At 41.4% G+C, this 23962-nt stretch overlaps 1 protein-coding gene across 1 annotated transcript in view; it reads right to left on the reverse strand.

Annotated features, from left to right (window-relative positions):
- The window catches only part of ELOVL6 (ELOVL fatty acid elongase 6), a 74164-nt gene that overhangs the window by 2615 nt on the left and 47587 nt on the right, over positions 1-23962 (reverse strand). Inside the window, exons 2-3 of the mRNA XM_085058391.1 lie at positions 21663-21794; positions 1219-1370 (exon numbers count right to left, since the gene is read on the reverse strand). Of these exons, the coding sequence (XP_084914517.1) occupies positions 1219-1370; positions 21663-21794 (284 nt within the window). The remainder of the gene's footprint in view (positions 1-1218; positions 1371-21662; positions 21795-23962) is intronic.

The following is a 23962-nucleotide window of genomic DNA, read 5'->3' on the forward strand; positions in this document are numbered from 1 at the left end:
TTACACAAACGCTGTTTCCAAAAGGATCCTTGTGATTTCAACCTGGAGACTTTGATGTATAAGTATCCGAGGAAATCTAAGTCATGAATATTAGTCATGGATGGAAGCAAAACTGCACTGTCTTCACGAAGTCTATAATAAACCATAATGCTACTGTTCACTTCATTAACTGCAGGATGTTCCCTCGTATTTCAGTAAGTAATCATCTGCTGAATTTATTGCTGCTGTGCAGTTCTAGCTGATGTTGCCCAGTTTTAAAAACTAAATTTCTGTGCGTTTTCAGCAATTTAAGCAGCAGGAAACCAACAGATTCTGACACAGCAAAGCAACTGGTGTCTGTCTCATTCTAGTTTTAATGCTGATCAATTACTGTCCTCAATTTGCTGAATCAAATTACCTGCTGAAAGGTAAAGTCTTATTTTTGCTGTACACTTGAACACAGTGAGAGCTGCAGTCCTTTAGGGTTTAATAAGGGCATCCTCCAAAATGAAAGCTGGAGGGCTGCTCCTTTCCATTAGAACAACCCTTTTTGACACTAATAAGCCATGGATGAGAACACATGAAGGCTGACTATTAAGTTGACTTTCACATGGATATCGTAAGTATCCTTACCAAAAAAGCTGTTGGAGGGATAGAAATTTATAGAAATCAGGACTTGAAAAGCTAGGGCTATTATGGGAAATTGGTTTCTACTTGGAGGAAGCAGACAGCCACAGCTTTCAATGTCTAGGGAAGAAGCACCTTACTGTTCATAATTGTACACTTAGATGTGTATTAAAAAATGAAAGCTGCAGAACGGAGGCAGAGTCTGACTCAAAGCTTCTTGCTGACACAGCTGCTATAGCCCACCCTCCATTTTTGTAGCCATGGGGTATATGACTGCCAATTATGCCACTCCTATTTGCCTACAAGTAGCTCAGGAAGAGGTATCGACCAGATTGCTTTTACTTCTTGACTGCCCTGCTGTGTACGTTCACTGCAGTTTATTCCAGGGCTGGGAAAGGTCTTACTCAATTGCACACTGATCTAACTTCAGCCAAGCTGGAATTAACCTCCAGAGACTAAAACAAGCAGTTTGGGGTTGGTTATGCTTATTCAGTTTTTCTAAGACTTAAATGAGATTTTGACAGCACTGAGACTCTTCTAGTGCTTCCTGCAAGGACATTTCTTCTCTAAAAATACACATATGCACATGAGAGGAAGAGAGAGGGTACTCACCTAGTTCGGGTGCTTTGCTTAGCACAAATGCATATGCCCAGAATTTGCTGACAGGTCCAATGTAAAAACTCTGGTCACACACTGACTGTTTCAGGCCTTTGGTCATCAAAATGTACAGCATATAAGCACCAGTTCGAACAGCACCGAATATACTTTAAAACAGAAAGAGAAAATTAAGAAAGGTCAGTGGACATTTGAAATCTACATGCCATCACTTCAAATCGTTATGAGGAAAAGGCCATAATTGTACTGAAATAATAAGTTTGAGGCAGCTTAAAAGCTGGAGAAACTCTGCTGGCTTCTAGGAAATTACTCTGAACTCAGACTTGTAAACTGGACTGCAGCCATATACCCTGGTGAAAGTCTGGAATGGTAACATCAGTATTTTTAATTCATTACTACAAGAATGATCCTTCCATTTTCAGGAGCAGGGAAACATCTACTTCAGCTCAAAACAACATGCAGAGTTTCGATGCTGATGGCTGAGAAACAACAAGAAATGAGTTGATAAAATGCTGTATCATCAACATAATCAGGACCAAATCCCTCTTCCGGTTTCCTTAGTTTTCTCTCATCTCTCCCTTTATTTGTTACACCCGCAGGAACTCTGAGCACAGACAAACCCAAGTAGGGCACACAGATTTTGATGAGGAATCTCAGTCAGAGCAGGTGTTTTGGTGCTCATGCTTGACTTCATCCCTTAACAGGTCATTGCTAACAGGAAAACAGGTAGTTCAATCAAGCTGTAAACAGCAGATTCACCTTCACCTCATCAAAGTGAGATGCAAGGTAACAGTGTTCTGTAAATGAGAAACATCAAGAGATTTGTAATGGTATTAATTAGTGCAGTTACAGAGGGGATAGGTTGACATCCAGCTCATGCAAGGATCAAAGGCTTCTGTCTCACCAGCAAGGAGCTCTGCAGAAGGAAATGCCTCACTGTTTTATGGCAAGAACATGCTTGCCCATTGTCTATCATTGTAGCTTGGTGGCTCTTCATAAGCTCTGATGAATACTGGGTGAAGGAAGCAGCTTTCAAAAAAAAGGAGCAAAGACAGACACAACCTATTTTGGGGTTGAGTATATCCTACTTTATGCCTACATCATAAGTCCTCACCCCTCTACCCAGCTCCATCTGATCTACTTTCTAATTTCTTTGTGACCTAGACCTACCCTGGTTCCCATTCTGCCTGTTGTCTTTCATGACTATTACAGGGCAGGAGACAAAACAAGCCACCTAAAACTGATGTATAAACACAGGTGGGTAATGCAAACTACCATTATGCAAAGTGTGTGAAAGAAGGAACAGTTCCTCTGAAGTTATAGATTCTCTGTTACTTGTCTTGTGAAGACTGTATTCTTCAAAAAATGACTATCAAAATCATCAAGGCAGTCTCAAAAACTGAGTTCTGTGGCAGTTTTTATGGCATTTGTTCAGACTAGATGGTTCTAGTAAGCCTACTGAATATAAGAACTGCTGACATAACTTATATATAATTTGCACAGAGTATTTAGATTTCCAAATCTGCAGCATTGATATGCCCAGTCAAATCTGCCTGCTGCTAAGGAACAATGCAGCTTGCTCTCCCCTGTCCACTTGCACACATCTGCAGCCAAGTGGAGTGCCACAGTGCCTGCTGCTCCTTGGGCTGTCAGTGGCATCACAGATGAGGCTTATGGCCAGCTCATGCCCACGGAGAGGTGCTGCACCCTGGCTCCTGCACCACTACCTTTTGATGCCTGAGGTATCATTGCGCCATTGGGAAATTCAGACAACTGGGAGCACTTACGAAGCTACTATTATTATCTGCTATTTGCACAGTGGTATTTGCTCATGGGCTCTACTGCAGATGAGTCCTCTAGTGCTATATGCAGGTAATAAAACACCCTGCTGTGGTACAGGTGTGCTGAAGAAGTTTAGCTGAGTCTGTGCTTCCCATCAGCGTTGCCCAAAGCAACACACACATTCCCAGGCTTAGGCAAGAGGGCCACTTGAAGTCTCTCACATTCATCCACCCCTGAATACAGAGGAGACAGTGCAATGCTCTCAGCAGCTGTGCAGCCCATAGTGCAGCCTCTCCTTGTAGGGATGTTTCCTTCCAGAAATGCTCTCTCAGCCCACTTTTCTCACATCTTTCAGGCATCACTCATTTTAACTCAGCAGAGTGCCAAAACCTGCAGGAGGAGTTTTGAAATGAGGTGCAACTCATTCTGTGTCTTTTCTTTGGTGTTTAATGTAACATGCCCCTTTTTTTTCTCAGGAGCTGCATTTCTCATTCCCAAGACAAGAGATCCTGACAGAGATGAGATCTGATCACTTCCTGAGGCAGTGAACTCTTCAGGCTAGCCAGGGCATGCTGCTGCCTGCTCCTATGTTTTGGGTGGTTGCAAAACTGGGTGGAGGAAGATCAGGCAGAATACTTAATGAATAAGAATACTTAATGATACACTGGTTCTCCCATTAGCAAGTATCTCAGTGCTGACATTAAAGTGGGGGAAAAAGGAAACTTTAAATTATGAAATCAATTAGCTGCAAGCAATATGCCTTTCCCTATAAAGAAGCTGTATCGCTTTTCTAAAAAATTGTTTCTAAAGTTTTAAAACCAAAGAGAATTCTGTGCCATGAACACAAACACAAATGAGAACACTTGTTTGAGCAACAGGCAAACAATGATCTAACTGTGATTGAGTATGGACACCCAGGAATTTAATCTAGACTGATAACAGAGCCAAAGAGTCTGTGTCTGGTGGGGATTACAGTGTCCCTTTGCTGTCTCTGAGTTATACTGATGTAATTATTCCTGTCTTTCTGGTTAGCAACTACCACAGAGCTCTCCTTGGAGTGCACATGCACACAGATTCACACTCACACACACTTTTCTACAATTCCACAGGATGGTGGATTCTTCTAGTTCCATGACTCTAGAAGCAACTCCAGATACAGCTCCACATGGTGTGAGTCAAACTGATCTGTTGTTTTATCAGTAGAAATCAAGTTACATTTTCACATAACTCACGATGGGAGGCTTTATGAATAAGAAAGATAGCAGACTGGAAGAAACTGATTCAATTACCTAAATAGACACCATGAGCAGGTAGCTGCTTACGAGAAGTGCTGCATGCCAAAACTCTACCTTGCCAACAAGCACACACCACTCGAGACTGAAAAAGATCTAATGAACGCCTGCAAACGTGTCTTGGAGCCAGAAAGCTAGGACTGCTTTTTGTGCCTCTGCCACTTAATCTTGTTTGCTCTGTAAGGTAAAATCAACCAACAAATTTCTATCTTGCAAAGACATGATGTGCAGCAGAGTGATGACATTGCTTACTCAGTAAATCACTTCTGCTTCATTCTGTCCTCGCCCTGCTCTCTGCTGTAGCTTTTGTGAGGTATTGAAATGAGCTGCTTACCAAAGCAGTCTGTCTGGTGGGAATCATCTGCAGGGATTTTAGAAATAAGGTAGCAGTGAATTACTGTACAATTACAGTCTTTTACAACTAGAGAGTCTGATCAGAAACAAACTGCACTATCTAATGCAGCTTTCTCATCTATTCAGGCTCAAAATGTCCTGCATTCTCCTCCCTTCATGCAGTGTCTTCTCTGGTAAGTTAACAAATACCCAATTCATATTTTACAGTACATAGTATGATTAAAACACATCCATGAGTAAAATACAAATTAATATTTTTCCCTCTCAAACTTGTTTTCAAACAGGGGTTAGTGGGTTGACCCTGGCTGCATGCCAGGTGCCCACTAAAGCTGCTCTATCAGTCCCCTCCACAACTGAATAGGAGAGAGAAAATGTATCAAAAGGGTCCTGGGTTGGAACAAAGGCACAGAGACATCATCCATCAGTTACCATCATGTGCAAAACAGAGTCAACTTGGGAAATTACCTTATTACCAATCAAATTAGGGTAGAGTAATGAGAAATAAAAGCTTAATCTTAAAAACACCCCCCATCTTCCCTTCTTCCTGGGCTTAACTTTACCCTGAATTCTCTACCTCCTCTTCCCCAGTGGCAAGGGGAGGAGGGGGATGAGGAATGGTCTTCCTGCTACCAAAAGCCAACCACAGAAATCCAATACTCAGAGGGCCTCAAAACACATCCCATGCATGGGTTAGACACAGAATTAAGAAAGAGGGAAATTGAGGGCTGGAGAGCTGGCTGATAGGTAGACAATGCAGACATTATTGTCTGAAGCCTATTGCTACTTTCTGCTGTCTCCATCCTATTTGCCAGGAGGGAGTGTGTTGCTGTTGAGCCACTAGCAGAGAGAAGAATCCAGTTCTCAGAGGCAAGAAGGAAAAAGCCTTTATTGTTTTGATTTCATCATATATATAGAGTTTTCAAAAGTCACCCAGATTGGTCAGTCAAAAACCTCCCCCTAGGCCTGATTGGCCAGGTCTGCACCGTCCAAGTCTTGGGACACTGTTTTTAATAACATCCAAACCTTATCTTTATTTATAAAACACAAAAGGATTTCTCATGGGAAAGACCTGTGCTAGCCACAGGAGTGAAGTATTTGTTTCTCAAAAGCCCTAGTGAACAGCAGGTACTTCAAGCCTTCAGTCCAACCCCAGCTGGCATTGTAGCAGGCTCAGCTCCTCCTCACAGTGGAGGTCACTGCCCATTTTAGGGCTGCTTTCTATGGAGACCCATCCCTGCACTGGGCTCCTGACACCTCTGGACATCCCAGTCCAGGATCAACACTGCAGAACTGAGCAGGGAAGGTGACTTCCAAATAAAAACAAATTTAAAAGTTCAGCACAGAATACAGCAACACGTCCTAAAGGATAATCACAGACCAGAAAGTCTCTGCCCTGGTTTTCATCTTTAAAAATACGTAACCAAACAAACCATGCAATCTGTATATGAAGAACTAGATAAAGATGGCATTGATGGGGACGGAAATCTTGACTATGGCTATGGATAAATGAAAAATATGTTAGCTACACGCTGGAGGTGAGCAGTGGAGCATCTTTTCCAAAGCATGCCATCCTCTGTACCCAGCTCCAGCAGAGAGCAGCAAGGAGCCTGCAGACAAGACCCAGCTGTGCTGCACAAAATTCAAGGCTTGCAGGGACTTCAAGCAGAACCCTCCTTTCCCAGGCCTCACAGGCTGTTCAACAGCCCAAACCACTGGTGCCCTGCTGGTTCAACCAGTTTCTGAGGTGTTGGACTACACTGTGCTCTGGGTGTGCTGGGCTAGTCCAGCAGTGAGCCAGCTGGCCACCCAAGCAGAGCTCCCACAGGTCCAACTCCAGCTCCTGCTCCCAGCCTGGGACCCAGCTGGAAAAGAGAAAAAATATTAATTCTGCCCTGACCTGCTTACATGATGACTCACAGGAGTCCTGGCAGGTGAGTCTGTGCCCTGGGAGCACAAGGCTATGGCAAACACAACATCCTCCTCTGTGAAAGCCACATCCTGAGAGCACACCTAGAGAGAGCAGCTACTGTAAAAAGGGGTAGCAGAGTGCTTAGCCAAGCAACAGAATACATGCAAACTATGCACTCATACTGGGAAAATGCAGGGAGAAAGCATATGTAAGAGAGAAACAACTTTCAGAACTAAGTTTCTTGAAAAGAAATGCAGTGTCATCAAAATTGCTGACCTCCCTAATGGGACAATTGTCAAACCAGTGCAGAAACTCAGAAACTCCTGGTACTACCAAGCACCATGTACCAAGGTGGGTGCACCTCCATGTGAAAGAACATCTCACATCCTTCAGTCATTGCCCTGCTGTGCTTTTTTATTCATTCCTAAAAATAAGTTTGTAACAAAGCAATTTTTCAACACGAGTGGTAGGTATGTTCTGTAGCTCTCTGGAAGCATTTGTAGTTTTTCTTCTCCACCTGGTAAGGGTGAGCTTCTTTCCAATCACTCTTACCTTCTGCAGTCTTGTGAAACCTGGTCTCAGAGTACCACCACAATGATGTGCACTACTAAGATAATACAGCAGAGACATGGCTAGGTGACAGATTTCTTAAGAAACTGACGGATTTTGTTGCTGGAAATGAAGCTGTTTGTAAATTTCTGTCTCAGTAAGACCCTGCTTTGGCCACATGAGAAAGAATGGTAGTTTTGGCTGACTCAATGGATACCGAGAAACCTCTAGAGGATGCAGGCATTGAAAGGAACACTTGCCTTACAATCCAGCAGAGGGAAGGGTCTTTTCCAAATTTGTATTATTTTTTCCTAAGTGACTTCAGATAAAGTTGGCAGACCACTTTTTGGAAACAGCCCATTCCAAGGATGAAGCACATTAAGATAGGTCCTACCTAGCAAACAGGGCAGGAGTTCTGGGAACATGCATTTGTATGGCGACCACACACTAAATATATATTTACAGCTGTATTATAGAAAAATAAACCTAAACTATTATCTGTGCAGACAGGTGAGGTGGATAGATCACAGTGTACTCGCTGCATTGCTATTGCTATGGTTATTATACTACCAACCCACTGGGAAAGATGGAAAATTTAATGAACCATTGGCCTGCTCCTTATCTAACGTCTGTCTTTGTATTTTGTGGTGGTTTCAGGTCCCCTAGGAAAAGAGCACGCTGGGAAACTGCTCACCTTTATGGGAAAAAGAGAAGACAGTAAAACAAATTTTTAGTAGTTAAATCAGAATGCTTATGGGAGTCCGCCCTCATTATCTGTAAAAAAAAAAAAAAAAAAAAAAAAGGAACTGCATTGTTTTCAGTTCTCCCAGGATGTGGCTACCCAGAGAGCGTAGTTTCTTTTTAAAGTTAAGCAAAACCAAAAGGGAATGTCCAGGTTAAAGTGTCTATCTGGGTAATGACAAATGAGAAAAGGATACACTACAGTCTGGTTTGTGCTGTCTAGAATTATGGACCAACAGCCTACTGACTTTTACTGGTGCAAGGGTGGTTATTCAAAGCCTATTGTTCCAAACCATTTTGTGGGTAGACCTGCCAGACTGTTTTGAGGCTGGGAAATTAATTAAGACCATGAGAGTAGCCTCCTTAAGAGCCTGTCTGACAGAGGCAGCATTCCTTCCTCCATGGGGAGGGGACTGGTAGAAAACCTGGTCACACACCAACCTTACAGTGTACTGAAGCAAAGGGCAAGTGAGAAATATGTTTCACAGCTAATTAAATTTCCTTAAACTTTTGCATCCATAGGCACATGGGTATCACATGGGTATCACGGAGAGAGAATGTGGTTCCTGTGGGCCCTACCTTCTGGGGGGTTGATATGTGCAGGAACGTAGCAAAGGAGCAGCACAACCCACCAGAATTTGCAATTCTTTTGATCTGCTTTCTGATACCCAAGCTGCTCTTGGGTGTTTGTGGGTTAGTTAGATTTCACTGCAGCCGTTCCTTCACTTTTTTTTTTTTTAAATGAATCACCTCTTAAGTCTTCTTGTGATTTTTTTCCACAGATGGACATATTCATCCACATCTGGCCAGCGCTGCAGTGGGAAGGGAGGAGCAGCATCAACTTCACTGTGCAATGTGCAATATGTGATGGTGCAGTATTAAGAAAAAAAAAGTTGGACATTCCAGATGGAACAAATCTTCTAAAAGAGAGGAGGAATCAATTATGCCTACGAAAATCTTAATACATAGGGTTACTGAAAGGTTGTCAGACTACCTAAATGTTATCTCAGATGTGACTCCTGTCTTAGTTTGTCTTGATGGTATTCAATAAAATTAAAGTTACTTAAGTTCCATGAATTAGCAAAAATCCTGGACCTTTTTGTATCTAAACAGGTGTAAAGAAACTATATGGTTTCTTTAGACTTGTCTTTGATTGCAAAATCATGATATTTGTACTGTATGGTGAAAAGTCAATCATTAAGTATAAATTAAATGTGACCAATGACTAAAAGCTATCATTCGGCTGTTTCAGTGACCTACATGGAATTAATGGGTCTTATTTTGATTTCACTGAGTTAATGAAATCTGTTGTTAAGTCACTGCAATATAATGAGTCCTCTAAACTCACAGAAAAGCAGCCTGGAAAAGGATCTGGCACCCAACACCCTAAATGGTCAATGTGACACAAGGGCAACCTATATGAAATATTAATTTGTATTAATAACTGACTAGAAGAACCAGCAGTGTAAGTCTGCACCTAGTTATTAAAAATGTTTTGCTAGGTTTGTGGTAGAGGGTTTAACTTTCCAAATTAAATTAACCAGTCTCCTGGTCAGTGAAACACACAGCAATTTGGCACTCACTTAAATGATAAAAAAGTTTGAAAAAGAATAGTACTGACTATGGATTTGGTCACTCTTAACTCTAAATGTAATATTTTTGAAGGTGTTTCATAAGCATTTAAAATACAGAACTGCTTAACAGTGACTGAAAACCTACAGAGACACTTGTTCAAATTACAGTGGATGAACTCAACCCAACTGTTATTTTTATAAGAAATAGCAAAGAAAATTAATGTAATTAGGACATTGTTTCATCATCTTTCAACATTTCTAAAGGGCTTTCAAACAATGCTGAGGTTAGTAATGGAGAGGGAGACCTGTTCCTGCAGAAAGACTGTTGTTACAAGACACTTGTAAAGCACTTCTCTGTTTTACCTCCTAGAACCGACTCAGGTACCTCTCCATAAGGCTCTGTCCCCTCACTAAACCCACTTCAGATGAAAAGGAAATCTCCATTCTCTTCCTCTGCCATACTAAAATCTTGGTCTTCTCTGCTTTCCAACAATGAAGACCTACCACCTCCAGCTTGGGCTGTCCCCAAGTTACCAACACCTCAATAATATTCAGGCCAGAATTGCTTTGGGTCAGATGCTCCTGTGTGAAGAACTGCTACGTACAAAACTGTTCATAAATTGGGGTCTCTTTAGGTAACTTCCTTCAGATTTCTGTCTTTGCTGGCATCTCCAAGGCCCTTAAATTAGTATTTGTGAATACCTCAGAACTTTATGGCCTTTACTCATGTGACAGCCTTCTAAGGGGGTTAAGCATAAGACTAATTTCAAAGACAGAGAGGTGAAGCAAACTGAAATTTAATTGTACTGTCAAAAATCTGTGTCCAAGCTGGGATAAGAAATGATGTGCAGCTTCATGAGTACAAGGTTGTGGTTTCCATCCCCATATGGGCCATTTACTTAAGAGCTTGACTCGATGATCCTTGTGGGTCCCTTCAAACTCAGAATATTTTGTGAATCTGTGAGTTCAGTGCCCTCACCATGAGGTCTGTTTGATGTAAGCAGAAAGAGGTTTGACCTTACTCTGTATCACTGAAAACAGTATACTTGAAATAACAGTGAACACACTCCAGTAGGAGGAATTTTCTTTAGAGTCCTTTGACCTACCACAGATTTTCTTTTCACTTTTTAAAGTTGCTCTCGAGACCTTCAAGTCCCAAGTCCTTCATCTTAATTACCTAAGGTACACTACATCTTTCAAGATAATAGTTTATAGACATAAAAGCTGTTGGTACACCTCTTGACAACACTTCACTGCCTGTATATTTGATATTTTGGCAGCACACTTCCAAGATCTAAAAATATAGGATGATGTGCAGAGACACACAGTTCAAGTTTACAAAGCTGTGCTGTCCTAGAAACACCAACAGCTGAAAACTTTCTGACCTAGCCAGAACACCAGATGTGCCTTCCACCAATGCAGTCAGACCCTTGCTCTCCCTCTGTTTTCCCTTGATATGTCAGGCAAACAGCAGTGTGGTGTTTGGCCTGCTTTGGCCTGACACAGCTGGACAGAAGTGACAAAGAATGTGAACCAACAGAGTGAGTTTCAAGAACACCCATGCTTCTACCTCCTCCCCACTGTCACACCTCCTGAGTCTGCGAAGGACCAGACTGCAGCAATTGACCTTAACTGTAAGAGAAAATATTTGTATTTTCAACCTCATGAAAGTTTTGTAGTTGTTCTAACTATTGTTGTTGTTTTGCACCAGTGAACTCTGGAATACAATCAGGTATGGATCAGAATCCACGATGGGGGTGCGTAACTCCTTGCGACATGAGCAGATACAAAAGTGAGGTGGAAAATTCAATGCCAATGTTGTTAAAAACTCCTGTTCTCCTTTATGCACGCCTTCAATTGATAAAACTACAAAAATACAGTTTTAATCCTATTCAGCAGCAATGCATTCTGTGGGAAATCTGTTTTAAAAGGCTTCTACCCAGCCAAGTCTATGAAGGAAAAGCCTGAAGACATAACCAGTCATAATCAGGGACAAAACCAGAACCCTAAACTCTCACGGTAAAATGAAAAAATCTGATTATTTCAAAGTCAATCTTACAGAGGACTGCAATGCTTCTTTTTGTATGTTTGGGATTTAGGACTATCAAAACATTACTGAGCACCTAAACGGAATTCCTTTCTGCTCTATACTGTTTACATTTCACTGGGGGGAAAAAATCATATTTGCTATAATTTTCTCACATTTTCCTTTAAGAAATGTAATTTTGGGCACAGATGTGAAAAAATGTTACCAAGTTCTCTCTGCTGCTGCTGAACTATGGTAACTATTTACATGCTCATCCTATATTTAGCAATTTTAGTGTAAAACTATAAGAGCAAAGAAGGAGGTTTTTGCCACCATATTTCACCCCTTGTTAACTTAGACAACCATGTGCCCAGTTACTACAATTCAGTTGCTAGCAGATAATTGAAAGCACAGGAACTCCCTCATGCCTGTGTCCTCCAAGGCCCAGCCTATAGATAAAGTTATTTGGGACCATTATTTATTCTCCCACAACAGGCAGGAGAAAGAAAAAATTATGGAAAAAGCACCTTGGTGCCATGATATACTTTCTTCCTATGGCAACTGAACATCTTTAAAAGCACTTTTTCAAAAATTAACAGAACAGTCATTTAAGAGCAGTTATGTTAATTTCATTCTTTAAAAAGAACACAGAACTCATCTTCTTCAGCCCATGTGTCTGAAAGGCTGCAAGGTATCTACAAAATGACTAAATCATTGTAATTAAGAGCACAATTTTCACAAATGTTTCAGCCTAGAAAATATCTTTAACTTCCTAAACTGCCTGAAAGCTTGTAATGACTAATGCCTTTGTTCCCACTTGCAATTTTACCTCTCCAGATTAGAGAGGAGAGGGAATGCACTATCTGAAAATGTTGACTTTCTTTGCGGAGGTGACTGTGATTGCCATTTACTTGGACTGGTGAATGATGCAGCTAAAATAGCCCCTCGGCTTTTTCGTTTTAATGACATGATTTCATTGCTCTCATTCATAGTGGGGAAAACGAAGACAGGGGATGGCAGGAGCCTTTCCAGCCAGCCTTGGCACTAGGGAAAAAGTGTGGCACCACACTCTGAGGAGCCACTCTGCTCTAGGAAGCCATTGAAAAGGCATTGGAGACAGTGGTTGGCATCTCTGCTGGATCTTGTTTCAAATATGCTCCTGTATAGGGTGACAGAAAATCCCAGGACTGCCTCAAAAGCTCGGAAATACACAGGCTACAGTCAAGAAAGCAGCAGGAACTGTACCAATGCTGTATTAGGGACCATTATGTGTATTACAGATTCCATCTCTATAATCCACTCTTCTGAATAACAGAAATGGGTCCCTCTAAAACACACACAAATGCAAGGGCATGAGAACACCAAGAATTTAACTAGCCCCAACAATAAAACCTTCCTTCTGATGTTTTGCTGCCCAGCTGCTCCTCAGCCTCTCCCCCTGACCATTTCCTAAGTGGAAAGGAAAACAAATGGATCTTGCAGTTCACCTACACAGTCCTTTGCCATCCTTGAAGATGAAGGCTGGAGTCCAAGCCACAGTAATGCTAAAAAAAAAGGTAGGAATAGGGGAAGATGACGAGTAGCACTTTTTTTTCCAGTATGATGCTTTCTTATACTAAAACCTGCTGGCCAGCATTACTGGAAGTGTTTTATAATGAGGTTCTCTGGCTCTCAGTACGTGTGTGAGCACAACTTGTGCTGATCTTTGCAGTTATTATCACTCTTTTTGGCAGAAGACTTTTCTTTGCATAAATTTATGTATACTTTGAGGTTTGGGCTCAGTTCTATCAAAATCCCAAAGCAAATTTGAGGGAATTCCCCTTCCATTTCTAAAGAAGACCCCCATCACTGAACCAAGCACACGAGCCTTGCTTTTCAGACCTGTCTACTGTACTGATCCAGATGCCTTTCCAGAAAGCTTTTCATTGCAAATCATTTGAGTTTTCAGCTGGGACCAAAACCTGAAGTCAGGCCAGCTCAGACTGATTTAGAAATTGTGCAAATATTTTACAGGGCTCTGAGAAATAATATATCATTTGTGCAGCTTTATAGACCTGTAAGCATATGCATACATGCCTGGGTGGTGTTAGGATCCCATGTGATAAATTTTGGGGAGAGTAATGAGGTTTATTAAAGTGACAGCTCGCTCTGTGGTTTCCAAGTGAGGGCAGATACTGTGTGTCTTGCATCAGCCTTTCTTTTCCCCTTGGCAAAAATCCCTCAGCGTGAGGCCACTCCCTTCAGCCCTTCCCTCCTGTCGGCAGATTTCTTAGTCACAACTCACCTGTCTCCCCAAACCATTTCTTTGTCCTTTTTATTGACAAAACTAGAAGGAAAGCCAGACCTAACATTTCTTTCCCTCCCCAGTGACCTCATTAAGCACACCCAAACAGTGACATCTCTGCAGGGCTCCCAATCAATGGACACTGTCATCTAGAGGTTTTAATCACATTAACACCACAGCAGAGGAAAATCCATCTGATTCTTCCTTGCTAAAGTGGCAAACTCAACCATTCTGCCAATTGCTGCAACTACTACTCATTAGGCTTATTTGTATGTGTGGATAAAAATCAATCTACCACAGCTACTGCCTTCCAGTCTCTCCTCACGGAGCCTGAATTACCTCTCCAGGAAATGCAATTTGATCCCCCAGGCCTCCCTTCTGTGTGACTGGGAATAGCTATATTCAGACAATCCTGAGAGCAGAGTGCAAAAAAAATTCATCAATAAAGAGAAGTTTTGTGAGCGGGTGGAAGAACTTGCACTGCTTACAAAGCATAGTAGGAAAAAAAAAAAAGGAGGAAAAAAAAAAAAAAGCTGGGTCTAGATCCCAGCAGTCTGCACAACAGAGGGGAAGATAATTGGTGAAAATAAAAGGAGTTATACTTGCATGGAGAGCCTTACCCAGAGTGCTCAGAGCTGTGCAAGGCCCGCTGGGTTTTGGTAGAGATAAGCAGGGAGCAATGGTCAGGCTGAAGGGCAGCTGCACTCAATCATCACCCAAGGAACACCAGAGAACAGCACAAGCTGCTTACAGGGACACCCTTGTAACCACACACTGCTGAAAAACACTGAACTGTTTTCTTACAGCGTATGAAAACTAATTTTCCAGCTCTACCCACACATCCCTGTATCTCCTCTGGCTTCCAAAGAGTCAGTCACAAGCTAATCAATAGTAATTACCTGTCATCTGGTCTTACTCTCTTCATTGTGCTGCTACCCGACATTGCTTCCATGGAGGGGAGGAACTTGCAGGAACAATATTTCTTGATGAAAGCTGTTACTTCTTGAGCAATAACTCATTCTTCCACCACTAAATAATAACTGGACTTTTGTTGTAGCTGAAATTTTCTGGCACTGAGTGAAGGCTGCATACTTAGATATTTTTCTTTCAAGAAACATTTCCTAGCTCTTAGCTATTCATTTCAGCAAGTCTGCACTGTGGCTGAACTATTAAAAATGAAAAAAAATCAATTTTCAGCTTAAGCCTTATGTTTGGTGCAAAATCTCATAGGAATTAAGGAATCCATCTGAGGACTTCTAAAGTGGCCCATGAGGATTCAAAAGCACAGTGTACCTCTTAAGCAATCCCTAATGAATGCATCAGGGCATTTGCACTTGTTCCCATGTTGTTACTAAAATTATTCTCAGCATCCAACATCATCTCAAGGCAATCTTAGAGTAAGTGTAGAATTGCAGTGATTTAAATGATAATCCAAAAGAGTGGCATTATCTAGTTCTGCAGGATAAATTAAAGATGCTTACAGGATCAAATATATCAAGTTGAGAGAGTAACTGTCATGTATAGCACTGAACTGTATGTATTCAGGAGTTTGAAATTATCCTATTCAAATAAAGCCAAACAGTAATAAAGTAAAAGATTTAGCAAAGAAGGAACGCAACCAATGAAGCCAGCCATTAGTAAAACTGTAAAACTGGCAGATAACAAAGTAAGAGAAATCTAAGTTACAGAGAAACACTAGCATTTGACAGAATAAAGTAGGCTTAAAGGAGCTAAAAGTTGTAATACAACTGTAATGAGCTGCTCAGATCCATAAATTTAATACTAATTGGAGGCATGGAGCTACTGATCTTCTTTTTCACTCTGTCCTCAGTGGGGCAGTACTCCTGCAAGCACCTACAGAAGTTCACATCTCAGGGATTCACCTACAGCTGGCAAATAAATATTTTAATTCAACAACCTAGGGGGAGGATGCTGAACGGTACAGGCATGAGGAGACACTTTTGTTTAGAAGAAGCTAAACTGGTGACAAAACAGTGACTCTGCTGAACCACGGGCTGACACCAGCGTGCAGCCAAGCCCTGCGTGCGAGCACTGCTGGGGCTGGCAGTGCTCAGTGCCAGCTCGTCCGCAGATGAAGCGTTGGATTTGATAGGTCATGCAAGTTAACACCTCTCTGTGCTGTATTCCCACTGTCTCCAACAAGCATAAGCTGTCAGGGCCTTACTCAGAAGAAAATACACAGAGACACCAGTTCCCCAGGGATTTCTGCGTGGAGGAGGCGCTTTTACCATGCTCACGAACCAGGGGTAACAAGAATGAACTAACGGGTGAGATTTTAGAAGAAGATGGGCACAGCATTTTGTCACATGGCATCAGTTACAACCCTGGGAATAAGGATAGTTAGAACAAATAAGGTACATATTGGAGATACATCTTCTTGAAAGTACTTTACTGCTCTCAGTCTATATATTTTTATCACCTCTACACTATTTATTTAATGCCAACTAGCATTTATTTTGCACTGTATGAATTCACTCTACACAACACTGTATTTTCCTACTGGAATAACAATAACTTACGGAAAATAAACTTTTCTTCTTGAACTAAAATCTCATCCACGGGATTTTTGTATTCTCTCCAATCATTCTGAATTTCTACTGTTCACCCAACATTCAAGTTCAGCTCCAAAATGGTAATTAAAAAGATGATTCTTTATCTCTTACGTAAGAAAATCAAGTAAGTATGTAAAGATGAACATGGTCCTATAGAAATAAATTGTTAAGCAGATGTATATTAAGCCTTTTACGGATTTGGGTTCTTAGAAATGTCCTGAGACTATGCATTAACGCTTTACAAATATAGGGAATGTTTCAATTTGAGTTAATTTGCTTTTAAATTTATAAGTGAGACGATTATTCACCTTAAATGATGCTAAATAATTTTAATGTTATTTGGCAAACATTCCTCTTTTCAGAAATTAATTTTCTCTTTGAATGTACTGTCAGGACCTTATAAAATTTCACAGTATTTTAAGATTTTGATGGGTTGCTCAGCAACATATGAAATTAAGTTGTGTTTAAATCTCCATGGCAAGTATCTGTGAATAGCAGCTCTTGCAATGGGACATAAATCTGAACTATCTTTTATCGATTTTCCTACTTACAAGCATGATAACTAGAAATGTATTACAAAGCCACAAATCCAAGCAACTGAAATCTTTTCTTTAAACATATGCTTAGCCTCTTCTGTTCAGTTCAGCTCAGAACTGAGCTCTTCACAGAAAGGTGTGTCTCAGGCTACCTTGTCAGGATCCCTCTGCAGAACAAGAGCAAAGCCCTCTACAAGTGCTGCTGAGCTTCCAGTAGCAAATTGCTAAATACCATTCCCATAAAGGCAAAGTGAGCCACCTTCTTTTAGTGAGTCTTTTTGGGTCTGTCTTTGAAATATAAGACCTGTTGTCGTGAGAATACTTTGCTTTCGAGGCTCTGGTTAGCTTTGTGGCAAGCAGCTAGAGACATTTTAGCTACATTTCATGTCACTTCTACTACATAAAGTGCTTACCAGGAAGAAAAACATTTGGAAATCCTGTATTGACACCAACTTATTTCCCACTGCTACAAAGCATAGCTGGGTTTGGATTAGAATCTAAGTGATCTCGGGGGATGATAAGAGCATTATGGTAGGGCTTGGCTAGATGAAGAGATATTCCTCCTCTCACTGCACCCACCAGCCATGGTCAAGCTTAGCCTCTGCCTACAAATGACTGCACCACATTAGATGTTTTAGCTTCTTTGCCTCCTGTATTGATGTGACAGTACTCCCTAGGGAAGACAACCTTTTACTATTTTTAGTTAGAGCCTTGACCCTGAAACTTCTGTTGCCAGCCCCTCAAGGATGCAGAGCACAGGAGAATGGTGACATGCTGCTGTCCTCTGTGAAAATGAGGAGACCAAATGTGTTTAAGCTTCTTGATAGAAATGTTACTCATACACAGACTCTTGGCCTATAAAAGGAATTATAAAAATCCATCTGATATGTAAGGAAAGCATGAATTAATGACTTCGTATCCTTCTGTGAGTCTTGGCCTCAGCTTTGCTGATTTCTGCAGATGCCAGCATGACACTTTTGAGAGACTCCAAGTAAAACATTCAATGAATGGCCCCAACTTTATGTTCAAAGTGGCATGAATATAAAACTGGCAATTCAGGTTTGATGTGTTTCGCAGATTTTTAACCCCAAGAAATATTCAGAAATACAGGACTGACTGTCACTTTGATTGTGGAGGTGAAACAGCAGTGGTTTCCTTGGGGTTTTATGGGACTGAAGAAAGACTTTTTGTGTCACTTCCTAACAGCAGGTTCCTGTTAACACAGAGCCACACAGGACTGCTCCCCCAACGACCTCAGTACATAACCAGCCTGGGTAAACACGACCAAAGTGTAAAAAACAAATTGAAACAGAATAAAACAAAAGACTGAAAACAAATTTTCAATGCTTGAAACAAGTCAACAAACCTACTAGGGACGAAAAAATCAAACCAACCCAGCAACCCCAGTATCTCAAACTGATTTCTCAGCAAAAGATTTTGGGAGATCATGTTTTCACAGTGGTTTCCAAGTAAAAAGCGAGATTTACTGTCATTGCTCCTACTGAAGTTTTCAGAGACAAAATGTTCAAAACAAGTCAATGTTTTCAAAGGGAAATAAAGCTGCTTTTTTTCTCAGAAATCCTGCTGGCTGCCAGTGTTGACACAAAACTTGCTCTTGACCAGGCTCCTGAATGCTCAGCAAGCTCAGCAGGGTGGTGTAGTTGTTTTGTTTATTTATAAGCGTGGCAAGTTTCCTACTGTAGCAGCTACCACATTTAAATGATCTTGGCAAGAGCAAGGCATACAGGATACATTCTGAAAAAGGACCATGTGATTGCCTGGCAGGCAATTTCCTTTTCTTTCAAAGCCCAAAACACATCTTTTCAGCCTCTGCTAAGTGTTACTATTTCTGAGGATATTTGAAGCAGGTAAAATGGTGGGAGTGCTAAAAGGCAGATAAACAAGGAGTTCATAAAAGCCTCACACTGACCTTGAGGCAGAATACTGAGGGCTCTCCAGGCAGGTTTTTCTTCCTCAGTACAACTACTCATGGCAGACAAATATATTACTTAGAATTTCTGCAAGGTATTGTAAAAGTCATAGCATTTTAGCATCCCAGAAAGCCAAAGAGAAAGTATTTTGAAATTTAAGGAGCATTTTTCTGGATCCATACTGAGTCTACAGTCCTCTAAATTTATCTGAATTGACCTTCAGAGGAAGCAGGAATGCCTTTCAGACCAAGCATATATAAATGCAACACCTAGTTATGACAGAAGCTGGAAAAAAACCAAATCCAAGTTACTTGGAGAGTTTACAGCATTCAAAGTGCTGCTTGCTAAGAGAGTCAGTAAGGCTATGACCAACAGCTGCAGAAAGGATAATGGTGTGGAAGCACCAGGTAATTGATGTTCCAATGAACACTTTTACAAGCAGTCTTCATTTCAGGTTTTAATGAATTCTTTGTCATTTTCCTTGTTTTCCAGGCAAGAAGTCAAGGGGTTTTGTATGTGATTGCATGTTGCTGTGGAAGCTACAAAGGTTTCATGCTCTGTCTTACTGCAAACATTTTGGGCTGCTTTCCTCATTCCTTATTTCACTCCTGCATACTACTCAGCACCTCAGAAGAACAAAGTATAGTCATGTAATTTTCATAATCAGCTGATGCTCACTGCAATCCAGCAGGTTAAATGCACAGTGCTTCTGTGCAGGCCAAACATGTCACACACCCCCTCCACTCTGTGGCTTCTCTCCCTAATACAGAGAGCAAAAATGAGTTCTGCAGTGCTTGGGGAATGCTTGTCCCTGCATGGTGCTATTTGAGTTGATGGAAGAAGCAAACTGTGGAGTTATGAATCCCTTTCTTAACTGTGCCATTCCGGCCAATGCATCTGATCTGTGCAAGCAGAGATCACAAGTGCCTGCACTGAGGTGTCTCTATGGCAGATTCATCTTGGGAGCTTGTAGCTTCAAAACGTGAAGTCCACATTTTTTATATCACTCAGCATCACTCAGCAGCTCATGCTAGCCATGAGTTAGCTATTTCATATGATTATGATGGGAAACTCCAGTTAGCAAATAATGAATGTGTTGTTTTCAAAGTCCATCTAGACAGTGTAGTGTAAATTCATGCTATTTATGGATTCAGTGCATTGATCACTTGTGATTTTGGGAGGAAATTAGCTAGTGAAATTGCTTAAAAACCTCACCATGTGAATGTCAGCCACATCTCAAAATAATTTGATTGTCAAATTCACCAAAGGAGAGTTCCAAAATCATGCTTCTCCCCCTCAGACTGGAAATTAAACTACAAATGCTTTGTGTAAGTCAGCTAGTTCATAGTGTTCACATTCATTAAGAAATTGCACTTGGAATTGGGATTCTGCTGGCTAAAAATCACTCTTCAAACTGATCCACAAATGAAATGCCATCTCGGAACCAATTCAACAGCTGCTGAGATTCAGCTGTTTCTGAAATAAGCAATGACAATTGCTTACAGGATCTTAAAGCAAAATGATGTTACAACCACATAGCCAGAAGTACAGCACCAAGTGCAATCAATTGAAAATCACAAATTTTCACAGTGTTAGAGAAGTTGCTCTCAAAGTTATTCAGACCGCTAAAAGTTTTGTCTGCTCTGTGATATTCTTTAATGTGTTGATGAACTATTAAAACCAAGCAAAAATAAAGTTCTTTTGTTAGCATGTCCTAGCTATTAGAAATACAATTAATTTTCCCCTGCCAGAGTTTTGGAAAGCTTCAAGGTGATATAATTTTGGAGGAAAAAAGGAAAAACCATGAAAAAAGCCGAACTTCACCATTCCTGCTTTATTTCACTCTGTAGAGTCTCTCAGCAAAAACTACTCCCATCCTGTGAAAAATGATGCACCATTCACACCTGCTCAGTAAGCAAACCTGATTTATGAAGTTGTGAACTAATATAATCAGTAATTATTACACTGATATGAGAAAGATACAGGTAGCAGTGTTTGATAATGGTTTGTGGATGGTTTATATGTTGTTGAGTGAGCTACAGTTTACAGACCCAACGGGCAAAGAAATGAAGGATACCCCTCAGGTCATCTGTGTACTGTTACTAGTAATTTGCACCAAAATTCATGTGTTTGTAAGGGCTATTTTTATAAGCATTTGCTTGTTCATTCACTTATTTTCATCCTCATTAAAATTAGCATATTAAGCAGATGAAGTGGAATTCAGGTTGGTCAATTTTACTTCTGACTTCAACAGCTATCAGCAATCTGAACATCACGTTCTCCATATTCGACATGGAGTCAACACACAGCCGAGAGATGTGCATCTCTGAAAAACAGCCTTTCCCTGTGGAGCCACCTTTTTGCTACACTCACAAGCAATTTGTCATGGAATAACCAGAAGTCAGCTCCTTATTTCAATTACAGTGGCCTAATTTACCTGTCATGAAAGCAGTGACTTTTGGTTTACCTCACCGTAATGGAGATCAGAGTCTTGATTAAATAGTCCATATATACACACTATATAAACATAATACTACTAGTAAGTGAGAACAAGACTAACATCTTAATGTGTTTATTTCCATTTGTAGCTTGCATGGTAAATGTATTGCAATGGTAAGTGCTTTTTCTCATGTCCTCCTTTATTTTCACCTTTGCTCTTCAAGAGGGTTATTGATTGCTCCCCTCCTCAAATGCTGTATGACCTGGTAAGTCAAAGGGGATCATTTCGATGGTGGAGAGTGGATCAGGACACAATCCTGAATAGCAGGAACAAAGAAATGCTGTTTCTGTGTGAGCCTGATGTCACACCAGCAGTGCTGTTTGTATGTGAAGAACCCCAAACCTCTTCATGGCCTGATGTCAAAGGCAGGTGGTGTGAAGCAATGCCTACCTGAAGACGGCGAGGCTCAAAGACCAGAGCACTAGTGGCTTCCTCAGTTCAAATTTTGCTCGTTTGTTCATCAGGTGCCGACCACCAAATATAAAGGCAGCATACAGAGCTGAAAACAGGAATGATTTCTTCCTGCAAAACAAAACCAAAAAACACCTGTCAAGAGTTTAATTAGTATTAGATACACAGCAGAGTCACATATGGACATCACTGCTAAGGGCTTGTGTGCTTCCTTGAAAGGAAACTCTTTTGGAGACATTCCTGCATTGCAGCTGAAGTTATTGTTTCCATATGGAATGACATGCCTGCACACAGCGTCAGGGCCAGGCGCAGGCAAAACTGACCCTGGGGAAGTTCTGGAAAAGGACAGACAAATTTGGCTCCCATTCTTCCCAGTTTCTGAAGACTGAACTTCTGTGAGGAATAGAACAGATATTGCAGAGCCCAGCCACACTTCTGCAAGCAAAACACGGCTGGCACTTGAACCAGCTGATCACATTTTGCACCACATTTATCTTTTTCATACAGATTTTTGTTTCCTGCAGGATCCTTCCGTTTCACAATTTAGTTTCCCATTGTTTCCACCAAGAAGACACTTAAAGATCATGAGCACTGCAACACACCATGATGAGCCTCACAAGAAGCATAGAACCAGCAAGGAGAGGTCAATGGTCCCGTTAAGCAGCAGGACAGTGCTGGCCAGCATTGCCCTGTGGCATTGTCCTGCCCATGAGTGCTGCTTCAGGAAGTCCAGTGCATTTGCTAAAAGGTCAAGCAGGGCTCTGTTAAGGAACTTCAATTATGCTCTTCAAATTGCAAGTTTTATTTTTAAAACTGCCTGATAGTAGGCCAGCTCAGCAATAATCACCAAACATTTGAACTCTGCTACTATAACTCATTGTAAATCAACCATTAGAGGTCAAAAATAGACTCAGCCTGGGATTCCTTCCCACCCAGCACAATATTACACTGACTAAGACTTAATGATGTACACCATTAATGGTAGCCTAACTGGAAGGGAATCTATTCAAGAATAGAATTTTCTCTACATAATTTATTACTACATTCACAAATACAGGGTGGACCAAGGTTTTGCAGCAGGAGGTTTGTTACTTCATTAACATCACCAAAAAGACAGCAGCAGGCTAGAAGACCTTTAGCTCCTTCTGACACTGGAATCCCAAGTCAGCAGCGGCAACAGACCTATGATCAGCACATCTGATCAGAAATACAACGAAAGCACATGCAACCTTCAATCAAGATAAATGAATTTTATATACACTTGAAAGCTAAGTAAAAACTTAAGTCCAAAGAGACGGGGGTGTATTAGTATGCATTCAGCAGAAGGCCATTTTCTGCCCACTTAGAAACTCTTTTTCCATTGATGTATTTGTAGCTCTGTGTTGTAAAACACAGGTAACTGCATGAAAATCCACCTGATGCTCTCCGAATGGAGGACCCAGTGCCCCCATCCATGCTGGCAAGAGCCCCAGGAAGACCAGGATAACCACAGAGCCAGCATCCTCTCACCTTGTGCACTGAGATGGTCTAATTGCCATGGCAATGGTTATCACAACCAGGCTTTGAAAACCACAAGGCCTCAGCCCTTATTCATGTCATAATACAGAAAAAAACATTCATTTATACTTCACTTGTCAGGAAAGGGACAGAATCACCAACTTGATAGCATGACTGCAGTTCAGCTTGGCTGGAGATCAGTAAATATTTGCTAACCAGTTTGGGTAATGATGAACCACCTCAAGCTTGCTCGTACCAAACCACCTAGCTGTTTAGACAAGGTTTATGGGTTATGAGACAGCTCCCAGTGTGAGTCTGGCCTGCATTCCCACCTCCTTCCCTCTGCAGCATTTTCAGCAGCAGTGTGAGGTACAGAGATATACACCCACAGGGCCACTTGAGCCAGGTGACATGCAGGTGCCACACAGGAGGGCCCCTGCAGCCCCACACCACGAGGGAGGTGCAAACCCACACTTCATGACACTGCAGTGGGAGTCCCCCATGCCAGAGGCAGGAAAGGTCTGTCTGGAACTCCTCCATGCATGGGTCTCCAAAACAACTGAGAGCAGTGCAAGATGACGTCCCAAGCAGTGCAGGGGAAAAGACTGCAACACAGTGCTGCCAGGCAGCTGCCAACATGGCACAGGCTATGCAGGCTGGCATGGGAGGATGTCAGGATTCAAAAGCAGTAGCTAGAGATACTCTGCAGGAAGGAAAGCTGGAAGCAGTTCAGTTCTGGGTCAAATACACCCAAGACTTTAAAGTAATGGTTCAACTTCAGT

Source organism: Lichenostomus cassidix, chromosome 4, assembly GCF_008360975.1.
Source record: "Lichenostomus cassidix isolate B80296 chromosome 4, HeHo_3.0, whole genome shotgun sequence".
Lineage (NCBI taxonomy): Eukaryota > Metazoa > Chordata > Aves > Passeriformes > Meliphagidae > Lichenostomus > Lichenostomus cassidix.